Source organism: Dendrobium catenatum, unplaced genomic scaffold (genome assembly GCF_001605985.2).
Source record: "Dendrobium catenatum unplaced genomic scaffold, ASM160598v2 fragScaff_scaffold_1358, whole genome shotgun sequence".
In the NCBI taxonomy this organism is placed as follows: Eukaryota; Viridiplantae; Streptophyta; class Magnoliopsida; order Asparagales; family Orchidaceae; genus Dendrobium; species Dendrobium catenatum.
In genome coordinates, this window is record NW_021319820.1 from 187,960 (window position 1) to 201,634 (window position 13,675).

Genomic DNA, 13,675 nt, shown 5'->3' on the forward strand with positions numbered 1-13,675 from the left:
TTTCAACCAAGGAAATTAAGGGTTTTAGAGCTTTAACGGCACCTCAAATCAAAAGGATGGTATGTAACTCTTATCAATTTCTACCAAATATGAGTAATATAAAGTAGAAGTGTTATTGCTAAGATAGACTTAGGGTAAAATGATTGACCGAGAAATTATAATATAAGGGAATAAGCGGTAGTAGCATTTATTAAAGATGAGATAGTACAATTTAAATTTAGGAGGTTGGGCATATTAAATGCAGGATAGAAGGTAGAGCAATAAAACAGGTCAATAAATTGTGTGGAAGGATTAAGAATAAGATAATACAGCTAGTATTGTGCAAAAAGATTTCACAAAATAGTGTTAGCATGTCATAGAGCATACAAAATAAATGAGTTGAAGCGAGAGAATAAAAAAGATGATTATTTATCATTATGATGACATTAATGATGATCATGATGAATGAAGTCCAGCTATGATATAACCCAACTTATTTCAATGTGCAATGACCATTGTTGTACCTTACACATATGAGTGGGATATTATCTGTCGCTACTTTTTTTCTCAACGTATAGCAAGATGTCCTACATGCAATGGAGCCGCCAAACATAGCATGAATTGGTATATAATATGTTAGTGACCACAAGCAATAGGAATAAGTTATACATGAATAAAGCAACTATGAAAACTTTAGAGGTATTTTGTGATATCTAGAGTGCATAATAGAGCATTAAATCTAAAACATTTTTCAAGCATCCTTACTATTCTTAGAGTAAAACTAAAGAATCATTCCCAATGTTCTCAATAAAAATGCATGAGAAAAAGTGTTAGTTTATGCTAGAAGAGAAAATCTCTCCAATAAGAATCCAATTCAAGCTAAAACTTAAGCAGTAAGCACGTATGATAAATTACAGGCCAGCTTCAAGTTAAAAATTTGAGATGTGTTATGCAAAAGAAAAAAGACGATAATGTGAAGGTCAATGAGGGCAAGTGGACAACTTATACAATGGCTACTAAGGCTTTAAAAAGTACAACATTAAAAACTTAGAAGACTTCCATGAACTAGCAATTATCACCATTACAGATTCATGATTCACGGATTGTAGCCACATTTTGATAAGATAAACTTCTCATTCAGAGAGGCAACCCATCAAATGTAATTTAAGCATCATAATTGTTTGTACTTAATTATGTTAGGTTCAACATTATTAACATCGACTTACAACTTGATAATCATCTATTGCCAAAGACTTTGACTGGAAAACTATAACTCATAAAGTTAAGCTAAAGATGAAAGAGTTTTTGAGTATTTTCCAAACTAAAATGAAAAGCGCACTCCAACCAAACTAATGATTTCTGGATCTTAACACTGCATGCCAAGATTATTCAAATGCCTTTCTCAATTTCTTTCTAACATATCATGAGATACCAAGCAGTAGTCTGATCAAATGATGATTGTAAATGTTCATGGCCATCTATTAGAACATATGGAATGGAATTGAGGAAATCAATTAACATGATTCATTTTCCGAATTCTATGACTGAACTTCACACAAAGATATCAGTTCATTAAACTAATTAGTGGGTTTAATCCCTAAGTTTAAGAATATCATACGGCACATTGGAGATAAGAGTTTTACAGAAGTTAACGCATGGACCTGAATTTAAAAGCGCATCCAATCTACTAAAATAAAAGGAAATGTAATTCAAAGATAAAAGGTAAAGACAAAGGATATGGCATAAACAAAAGAACTACTAAATTGAAACTGACCTCTGGATTGACTCGAGTCAACACAATGTTCCTTTCTTGTAGCCTTATGACAGGGCGTTTAATGGGCTCCAGACCCCCAGGCAATAAAGGAACCTGCTCATTCTGCACACCAACCAACCTACCATTATCTAAAACGGTGTCGCTCTCCGTATACTGCCTCAACATTTCTTTGTCCTCTATGTAACGCTTTAGTTCTGCAGACATTCCAGAAACCTTGACAGGATCATTCTCGGCACGAATTCTGCGGGACAACGCCTCAATTCTGTCCTCAAATGACTTCATTGTGTTGGCGACGATGAGCGTTTCATCGAGATCGAATACGATGGCAAGGCACCGCAGATTGAGCATCCCCAAACAAGAGTTGTAGAGGCCAGCCCGAACCGAACAGCACCAGAAGCACGGGGACTTCTCTACCTTACTCCGCATTGCAACCAAATGCAGTTCTTCATCTCCAACAACCATAAATGCGGTCTGGATGTTTAGGTAGGATCTCAAATGGTATGCCAGTAATCATGAGGGAAAAAAAATAAGGAAAAATGAACGGAAAAGGAGAAACCTTGAATTCTTGGAAGCAGGATAGGTAGAGCCTCGAGATTGGGGAATCGTTGGTGACCGATTTCGCCTGGATCTTGCACCGTATGGAAAATGGGGAAATTGTTTGTAACACCGAGAGTGGTGGGCACCGCTCGCTTGGAGTAGAAAGTTGAGTGATGCGTATCTCATTGTTGGGGAACTGGAAGCTGGGGTTATTTGTACTGGGGAATACTTCAGCCTCACCGAGGCAAACATCGCAATGGAAAACAGGGACGGACTTGATTCCTTGACGAGCCATCAGGATAATATGAACTTCGAAATGCTTCGACAGAAAGTGCGAAATTTGCAAGCCAAGCTCCCGAATTATGGTGTAAAGCACCAATCAAAAACCTGCAATTGCTGCAAATGGCTGCTGACTTTCGACCTAGGGCTTGGGGATTTCAAAAACTACGGTTCTTGGCGTGTTTGATTAATTGGGGTTATCGTCAACCTCTCTCTTCCCTCTCAATTCAACGCCCCCTCGCTTCAGCTCCTGCCCTATTTTCTAGATTCCTTTCCGATGAAAGATCTACCGGTTAGTTTGCTGCTTTTGCTACAGTAGATTAGGGTAGGATAGGAAAAAATTCGAAAAATTTAATTTTGTATACCCACCACAGCAACAATAAAAAAACATATATTATTATTTTTTTAAGATAAAAAAGTTTGAAGATTATACCAAAACACTTTCACATTTCAGTGCTGAATATTTATTTAAAATTCACTACGACCAACATTGGTCAAGCAATCTTTTAACAATATTGATTCATGTTCAAATTTTATTTGAAATAAGTTGAACATAATTTGAACATGATTTGAATAAAGTTTAAATAAAAACCATTACTATAATTCGAACAAGTATCGAAAAGACTTGAAAGCATGTTCAAATAAAGCTTAAATAAGATTCAAATAACGTGCAAACATTGATCAAATAACATTCAAGTAAATTTTGAATCATGATCTAATAAATTTGAGCATAGTTTGAAAAAGATTTGAATATGATAAATGGACATAGTATGATACAATTCAAGAGATATAGCAAATATTCATAGCATAATAGAGTTCAATTAAACACAACGTCCATAATACAACAAAATGCAATTGAAGAGATAATATAATGGTGCAATTCAAAAGATAACACAATATATATAATTTGAGAAGTTGATAAAAACAATCCATATAGAATTGTAGGTAATCATGTGTAACATTCAAAAGATATTGTACTTGTACTCATTTGATAAATAATATTCTCTCTAAAAAGTCAAATTTAGAATCACATTGGTGCTAACAATAACTTACACATAGTGAGGTAAATTCATAAGCTCATGAAAATCATCATCACTCAAATCATTTTCATCAAGCGAGACATGATAGTGCATTGATCTTTAGCATCACATTCATCAAATATTGGTAGTGATAAATTCAATTATGACAAATATTGTATCATTGTCTCTATTATAAAATATAATGATGTCATTGGCCTTAAATATTCCAACAATTTTATACCATAACACTAGCTTTATATATAGCCCGAGTTGCGTATTTTCTCTTTATAAGTATGATTAGAGTTAAAATCTACATACATAGTATAACAACTTAAATAAGCCAACTCTAAAAAAGACAATGAGGGTAAAATAATATAATTTGAACTATATTCGAAAATTGCACAAACCTTGATCTAATTTTACACAAACGTTATTCAAACCAAACCTTATTTGAAACATTACAAATCTTGCTTCAAACCTTATTTAAATAGGGTGCCGCCTTGATTGAAACTTATTTGAACATTCTTCAAATATTGTTCGAACCTTATTAAAAAAATGTTGAGATTTGATCCATGTTTAAATAATAGTCCATCAAAGTTTGAATAAGACTCAATTAACATTAAAGAAATATGACATAGAATGTCATTTTAGGTTTAGGGTTTAGAGTGCAAAAAAAAAAAAAATCAAACCTAAATGACCAAACACATAACATCACTGATCTAAAATAGCTAGACGAAAACAACGACGGTGTAACACCCATAGTTCCAAAATTTTAGGTAATTAATGTAAATTAAAATGAATGTTTGCTTAATCTTGATTTAGTTAGTAATTGTGAGTTTTACTACTGTTGGTTCATTCTAAATAAGCCAAGAATTTGAATTGGGAAAGAGAAAATGCAAGTCACCAAATGTAAAAGGAGGGCGTTGTGACGACGCCAAGCTCTCAATTTGGAAGTTATGGGAATGATCTGGAATATTCTTTGACAGCATAGCGGCATTGGGATGGTGAGCGCCATGGCATCATGCCTAAAATGATTTTTTTTAATATAAAAATATCCTAATCCATTTCCATCGCCACTTCACCCTAGCCATTACTAGAGAAGGAAAGCAAAAAGAGGAGAGAAAAAGAAAAAGAGAGTTCAAGGGGCCAAAGCTCAGGTTTCTTCTGTCGGGCCAATTAAGGATTTAATAGAGCACGAGGTAAACTTTTGAACTTCTATTTCTGATTTTACTTCCAATATTTTTATAAAAAAATATGGATAAAAATATATTTCTCTTAAGTTTTATGATATTTTCACATGTTGACCTCATTTTTGTGTAAGGTCAAGAACATCAAATCAAACTCAATCCCTAACCATCCAAGTCATAAATAAAATTCAAAATCCAAAATAAAAGGCTCAAATTCAAATAAAAAACCCCTCGGTCCTAGCTTTCAGGGAAAATTCAAATCCTTCACAATCCTATTAAATGGCCTTAGATTCATGATCAGTTAAATGCATACTTATTAGGTATGTCCCTAGGGTCAATCATATCAATTTGAAAGCATTTCAAGCCTCCTAACCCCCAAAACTAAATGCATTTCCAAAGGTTATAAAACCTTCAAATATGTATAACCTATACCACTCGATCATGTATCTTATGAAAATTGACCTTGGAAGCCCTCTCAAAACCTTTGAACATGTACATGAGCAATCTCATATTGGTTTGAAATCCCTTGAATCCTTGGTGGACCATAGTTTATCATGGTTGACCTTGAACCCAAAAATCCTGAAACCCTTAAAAATTTGAATTTCTTTTAAACTTCAACATAGCTCTGTCAAACCAAGCCATGAAACATCCTCCAACTCATCTTAAATGTGAAATAGAGTGCATTAAATCTAACTCCAACCCTTAATCAACCTTGGTTGACCAAGTCAACCTAGGTTGGCCAAAGTGCCCCTTAAGCACTTAAACATGCATTTTGGTATAGGGGTGTCAATTCGTGTCATCGTGTCGTGTTCAGGCCAGACTCGACTTTGACCCGGGAAATTTTGACCCGACCCGAAGACGACCCAATTTATGTTTCGGGTCAATTTCTTTGGCCCGAACCCGACCCGGCTCAAGTTTGTGTCAACCTGACCCGACCCGAAAGCTATTAGAGCAATTAAAATATAAGATTTGAACAATTACTTAGCACTTGAAATAATGAAAGTGCAATGTTACATTTATGATTTCTCACAGAAAAGTAAAAAAACATAATAAATACATTACTATATGATTGCAAATTTGCAATTTACAAAGAAACTAAAAATAGTGAAATTGAAAATTAAAATAATGAAATTACATCTTGATCTTGTAGATTAGTACATAACAGACATGAGAGATGAGACATTACACATTTACACCTAGTCAGTTAGATAGTTACAGACTTAAATACTTAATATACACTGCAGAAATCCAAGTCTCCAACAATCCAAGTTCCAACTTGAAGATTTCATTAAAATGTAATACCTGTTAAACACTTAAAAATTAAAAATTCTAAATAAATAAAAATTATAAAATGCCAACTGCCAAAGTTAAATAATGAATTAGTATAACTATAAAGATTTAACAAATAGCTCAAGTAAAACCTTTCAACTCATTTAGCAACTATGAAGTGAGTGAAGAATGTATATTTGATTTTTCAAAATCTCTATTACCATCCAAGGCAGCATTTTACATTAAACTTAATATAGTATCTTTGAAATAATAATGTATATCATATCTGTTCTTGATATAAGCTAACACAAATGCCACCTGGTTGCAATAGTAAATAGTATTTACCCCAATGCCCGATGTCTCACTTTTGATTGAGAAGGTTTTTCATCATTGCTTGAGCTTTTATAACTATACACTTTATTTCTTTACCTTAATTCATCAAGACTCAAGAGAAATCTTCAATCCAAAACTCCAAATTCCAATGAAACAAAAACAAAACATATAATCAGTAATATACGATCCAACTCCAGCAGGTAAAATCGCAAAACAGACACCAGCAAGTTGATTCAGAACATCATAAAAATTAAAACATATAAATTTATAATGGATGCCAACATATAATATTCGCTCCATCAAGCAAAAGTGCACAACCACCAAAGTTCTGGAGCAACAACACTACAACAGCTTTCCAAAGAGACTTAAAGTAAATGTAAAAATAAATGTACAATAAAAATTATAAAAGGATGAATTCAACAATATAAATTACTTAATCGATATATGCCAGCAATATCTAAAGCTTGTGGGAAGTTCGAAAGGAAAATATCTAACTATAAGGGGAGAGTAGTATTTACATGTGAAATTGAGCCTAGCTACAACAACCAGTTAATCACTCGATCACGAAGAACAAAAACCCAAAACCCTAAAGTCGGAAACTAGGGTAAGGCCGCAAGGGCATGGAGCGAACTGCGAAAGTGCGAAACAAAGAATGAGAGAACTAAGAAGATTCAAGACACTCATACACAGGGCGAAATGAGAGAAGATTCGAGAGTCGAGACACTCGACTCAAAACCACGCGACCTACTTAATATTTATTTTCCTTTTCCATTTTTCCACGGACCGTAAGCATAGTGCCATAGGCCCTTAGCCACATCACGTGTACCCGCGTGCGACGTGCGCGTACTGATTTAAGGAATCGGGTTATAAGCGGTTCAAAATTGGGTTTTTCGGGTTGACCCAAATCCGACCTAAAAATCAAAACATGTCAAATATTCCAACCCTAACCTGACCCGTTTGCTAATCGGGTCGACCCAAACCCAAAATTTCCAGGTCTTGTTTTCAGGTCGGGTCTAATATTGACACCCCTAATTTTGTACCAAATGATCTCACCAATACATGAAACATGTTCAAACAAATTCCAAATGTCATTTAAATCTGATTAGACCCCACCTTGACCCCTTTTTAAACCTATTTGACCAAGTCAACCTAGATAGACCAAAATCACATAAACCTTAAAATTTTGAAACTCGTGATTTTGACGAAATCAATCAACCAAACTCATGGGTACAGTCCATTATGGTCCCCATGAGCCTCCTTAAAAAATTTAGCCCATGGGCCCATCTGGTTTAGCCAAATTGGTTGAACCAAGTAGACCAAAAGTAGTTTTCTTGAACTAAAGTTCAATCCTTGTAAAATTAAATTGCAACAATGGTTGTAGTAGGTGTCCCTTGGCATATTGCATCAAACCCAATAAGACTAGTCCATAGTTTGACCTGGGTCAACCAATTAGGTTGAATTAAGCCCTTCAAAGCTCGAATTCATGGACCCAAACTCAACCCATCTCAAATTGATTACTTTAGGCATTTCAAATAGGTTTTAGAAACTCCTTTTCACCAACCTCAAGCAACCTATTGGTCCAATTTGCCTGCATGTGCACTAAATTCCAAAATTCCCTTTCCAACTCATGTGTCATTGGCATTGTCCTTCACCTGGCGAAAAGGATTGAACTCCAACCACCCCAGTCATGTGACAAACATCTAGGAAAGCCTCCAAACAAATTTCAGCCCTTGGTTTGAGCCTTATGGCTTGAATTAGGGGGGAAATGCTAAAACACACATGAAAGCATCATCACTCAATACTCATCATACAAAGCTCCTTAAGCCCCAATTTCTTTTCCCCAGAGCTTAAAACATTTTCCCAAGTCTTCCAGTCTCCCTTAACTCAAGAAACCATCAATTAATAAGAGAGAGAGAGAGAGAGAGAGAGAGAGAGAGATAATCCACAAATATCTTTTAATCTAGTGGAAATTAAGGCTCGAGGTCTTCAAGAAAATTGTAGAGGACATTAGCAGAAGTCCATAAAGTCCAAAATTAATGAAATCCATCTAAAGGATATAGGTAATTTTGTATTTTAGTGTTTCATTTTAATAAGTAATTACTTTAATATTTCAATGCATAAAGCTCCCAAACTCTATAGATTAAAAGATTAGGATAACATGAAGATATATTTCAAATTTTGTTGAATTTAAAACACTTTACACAAAGTTATAAGCATTTTAAGTTTCCTTTTCAAATGAACTAAAAAGTCTGGATTGATCTAGGCCGTATGTTCCTTTTATCTGAGCCAATCTAATGGCTAAAACCACGCGTCCCCCTGAGACTCAAATGGGTGTCACGTGGGAGTTGGAGCGGGCAACGTGGTCTGATCTAGTGTGCTGTTCCTCGCGCCGTCGATTTGATGACCATGACATCAATCTGATGTGTTAAGTGGCTTAATCAAAACATACCACATTTCGTGCCGCCACTGCCACCGCCGCCACTTAATGATTATCAAGGATTGGCAATCACTGGCCCACATGAAATCGAATAAAACAAGTTAATTCTTTTTAAATTGCTTAGAAGCTTCAAACAATCATAAAAATCAATTTCTCACCTAAATTTAATATTCTTGGACTCATTGGAAAGGTCTTGGGCCTAATTTTATTTTAAATATAATTTCAAGTAATTTTGACCACTCGATTTTGAGTAATTTGACTTTGAATGTAATCTAATTTTTCTTAATTATTCACAAACCAATGATCCAATTAACCTCAAATTTGGACAAAACATATTATGATGTGTTCCCTACATACCCTAATTTTCTTGGGCCCTTGTGATATCTGGATTTTAGTTAATTGAATTTTCAAAGTACTAGATTATATTAGATTTATAAACAAAACTTTGAAACTCACACACCAGTAAGAATTAGGTCTTAATTTTTTTTTTGGTTTATGTGCATTATTATAAGGGCTAGAATGTCTGTGATTTCACTCAAATCCAAATAGTAGAAGGCCCAAATTAAATCCCCAAAGGTATATATATATCTTTGGTGATCAATTTTGAAACATAGAAAGATTTTGATGGCTTTAAATTTGGTGGGTTTGAAGTGCATGTTTAGGTGAACATCTGTTTTAAATTTCACAAGATTTGAAGTTTATTTGGTCAGCCAATTAGTGCACATAATTAACTTAAATTTTTTTAAAAATTATAATAAATTCAAATTAAATAAAAATAAATAAATTTGGTGATAAATTTTTCAGAATTAAGAGCTAAATAAATAAAAATTAAAAGCCCATTGAAGTTCAATCAAAATAAAAAGTAACTTAAAAATTAAAAAAAATTAATATTTAAATAAATTAAATAATTAAGAATATAAAAATTTAAATATAATTTTAAACACTTTTAATCATCCCTAGGAGTTATTTCTGATATTTAGAGAAGATTTCAAGAGATTTGTACATTATTTTGTTTAAAAATAAGAAATCATCTCTAATTAAGTAATTAAATAATTCATTAATATGAAATTTTTTTTAAAAATCATAACTAATTATAGAAAACACCAAATTAAGCAAAATTAAAGGCGTTCGACTAATCTCTGAGTCTAGTATTTATGAAAAATATAGAATCTCTAGAAATTATTATAGATTAAAAGTCAATATTTAGCCAAATTTAATTCATTAAAATATGCTGAACTTGTTTTAATTATAATTAATTGCAGAAAATTCTAAATCACACAATCTCAAATGAATTAGACTCACCTCTTAGTCTAGTATTTTTAGAAATAAGAAATTTTTAGATTTTAAAGTAAATTAGAAAGTTAAATTTAATTAATAAAAATAATCAAGAAAAATTCATAAATTCAATTAAATCTTGTAGGTTCATAATCTAACCAACCTAATAAATTAAATCAGATGAACAATAATCATACTTCATACTATATGAATAAAGTTTTTAGGGTGGACTATCTCAAGTTGTAGGGCTACGTGTCCTAAAGATGCCTTGGGTCATCGTACCCATTATGACAATGCCACAAATAAGTTGATGGAACATAAGTGTTAAATTATAAATATTATAAATCAATAATAAACAAAGATAATACTACTCCCTCACCAATACAGTTTTAGTCTGGACTATCTCGAGATGTGTGGCTACGTGTCTTAAGAAGACCTTAGTCTTCATGCCCATTGTGACAACATCATAAATAAATTAATGGAATATAGTTATTAAAATACAAAACTTAAATTAATAATCTACCAACTAAATTAATTAAAAGTCACCAACAAACCATCAAACTTAAATAAATAGGTAATTGTTGGGCAATCTAAGGTTAAGTGCTATTGTCTTAGCCCCAAAGAGGATGAAATAAACCTCATAGTCATGATTTAACAAATGTAATTACTAATTAACTTAAATAACAAATAAATTAAGTAATAAAATACTTAGAAATATGAGGCTTTGGTACACCTTACTGAACTCCTTACACGAAGGCAACAATGTATTGGATTTGAAGCTATAAATGGCTAATCAAAATACCTTATACAGCAAATCATTAGTCAACTTCAACAATTAAAATATATCCTAAAATAAATCTTAAAACATAAAAAATACTAAAACTTAAACATAAAATAAAGTTCTCTTAGCCTTCAACAAACCAAATTCAACCCTTAAAAAATATCAAATAATAACAAACTTAGCACATATCCAAGCCGTACAGCCTATTACATACATTGTAGATAGCTTGTTAGGATAACAAACTCAAATTTTAGGCAATGCTGATGTTCCTTTCATATGCTTTTTTATGTGGCGTGGATTGATTTAAATTTTTATGTGAATGAGTGTTGGTTGTTAAGATTTGATATGGTGAATTTTGTAATGTCTATGCTATGATGTTTATGCCATATTATTTATGATGTGATATGTGATGGGTGTTTAGATTTTCCTAGGTTAATAACGATCTCGATATATAATGCTAATCAAATTTTTTACAAGTAGCCATGCTCATTCAGGGTTATAAAAAGGGGGATAAAATTAATCATGCTTTGAAAATAATAAGATTTTATGCAGTGCTTTTTGCTGCATAGCCTCTTAATTATTAAAAGTAAGAGCTATGAAAATATACAAAATAAGGCATTTTCTCAAAAGAGTATAAATCCAAAGAGAAAAGAATCATCCTTCATTGGAGAGTTCTTTTCATTCGGAGATCCTATTAGATGAACATATAAGGAGCTTGAATAAAAGAACCAAGTTGAGAAGAAGTGAAGATTAAAATGAAAATGACTTGCTTTAATATTTTCATCACTTCATAGAAGTAAAATCAAGATTGTTGTTGGTGGAGCCTATCTACTTCTACTTTCAGTAGACCACATGTTGTAATTAAGTGTCATTTTTCACATTAACTTTTAGTATTTTATACTTTGTTTGTTGATTATTTAAATTGATTGCATAGTAGAAATTTATATTTTTCATAAGTTTCTTTCTCGGATTTTGATTAGGCATTTAGGAATAAAAAAATTCTTTTACTCATAATTTAAAAATAAAAGAAATAAACAACATAGCAAGACAACCGCCCTTAAAAATTATTTTTTTAAGCTTTTTTTCAAAAATTTCAAGCATTCATAATTAATGGCACTTCAACAAGCATGCATTACATTAGAACATAATAAAATTAAAATTTAATTACATCAGTTCTAAAAGTATACTAACACTTATATGTGTAGGTCCGCTTAGGATTTTCTTTAGATGTCGGTCATAAATTTCAAATTTTAAATAATAGCCTACCTATCTTTCATAAAGATCGGACAACATAATTTTGAGATGATTAGGTAATTTAGTTAGCTTTCCACTCTAGGCATATGTAAGTCCAAAAGTTCATATACTTCACTTTGAATAGGTTCCGGTTACTACTATGTAGTGCCCAGCATAGATATAGGTTTTAAGGCAGACCTTAAATAATAAATCCTCACCCTCCGGGAATATAATCCCAAACATAAAATAAAATATCAACTTAAATATAAGTTCATTTTTAATACTCTAAATGTTTTAGTAGTTATGTGATATATTATTTATTTAAAATGTATATTAGAAGAGAATTTGAAATATTTTTAAAACAAGATCTTTAATTTTGTCTGTAATAGCTCAACACGATAGGTCCTATCTTATTAGATTGGATTGTGACATAAACTTTCACTCGAAATAATTTTACAATCTTTACAATTCAAACGATCTATTTTTTCCTATAAAAAAATAACCAATATAAGTTTTATTATATCAATTTTAATAAGTGAAGAGATTCTCCTCTTTTTTATTAAATAAGATATTAGCAATTATATAATCATAAGCTAAAAAAAATCTAATATAATCCTACCACTTTCATTAGTCACTCAAAACACATAACCACTATGAATGCTTTTAAAATATTCTACCACAGTACCTACATGTTCATTTAAATATCCTCCAATAAAATTACTTTCTTTAAGAGGCATCTTTTATGTTAATTCTTCTAATTCATTTTAAAATTGTAATTTAAAAAACATATCCAAACCTATTTGAAGATCCTATGCACTTATGATATTAAAAATCGTAACATCAATGGTTGGTACATCCTCAAAAAATTATCTTGATAGGGCATAAATCTGAAGGAAAAATCAAGTTAGAAACTTCCAAAATTAAAGTTGGGACCATCCGAACTTTGATTTCAGTGAAATTATAGTCAAACTGAACGTCTCAGAAATAAGAACCCAACGACACCAAATTCGACTCAATCTGAGCCTAAATGTGTCCAAATCAAGGGCTCGAAACGCTTTTGGAGGGTTCAAACCATAATTTGAATTACCAAACGGTTTCCAAATGTGATATGCTTATAGTCGAATCGAGTGGCTCGACTAGAAAAATCAAAAGAGCTCAAGATCATGGAATTACGACATCATTAAGACCTTCAAATGTCTAGTTAACGATCCACAATCAAGGGATTCAACATCGGTCGTTCATCCAAACCACTCCCCATTTGCCCATGATCCTCCTTCTATTTATGAGCCATTCTACTCTAGGAAATCTATAAATAGATCCATCCTTCTGTGAGACCTCGTTCCCTTATTGTTCCTCTCTGACTTGGATTTTCCTCCCAGGATCGTCCGGGACGATAGTGAGATCGTCCAGGCCGATCTGTACTGTTCAAAATATCGGCCGGGACGATAGTGAGATCGTCCAGGCCGATCTGTACTGTTCAAAATATCGTAGAATAATAGTCTTGTATTGATGTCGTGAATATTCTATTGTAATTTGGAGAAATTTGGAATTTGTGCTTTTTGCAGGATTTTT

General features: G+C 32.5%; 1 protein-coding gene across 6 annotated transcripts in view; it reads right to left on the bottom strand.

The window, feature by feature from the left end:
* Window positions 1-2,895, bottom strand: part of LOC110100139 (RNA polymerase II C-terminal domain phosphatase-like 2) — a 49,338-nt gene extending 46,443 nt beyond the window's left edge. For 3 of the 6 annotated variants that reach the window (XR_003702488.1, XR_003702487.1, XM_028699666.1), the window contains exons 1-2: window positions 2,310-2,893; window positions 1,754-2,224 (exon numbers count right to left, since the gene is read on the bottom strand). Coding sequence is in view for 4 of the 6 variants with exons in the window: in XM_028699666.1 (XP_028555499.1) it covers window positions 1,754-2,224; window positions 2,310-2,585 (747 nt within the window). In the remaining 2 variants the exon portion in view is untranslated. Of the gene's footprint in view, window positions 1-1,753; window positions 2,225-2,309 lie in introns of all 6 variants that reach the window. The other 3 variants (XM_020827556.2, XM_020827558.2, XM_020827553.2) reach the window with 3 other exon arrangements.
* Window positions 2,896-13,675: the final 10,780 nt, after the last annotated feature.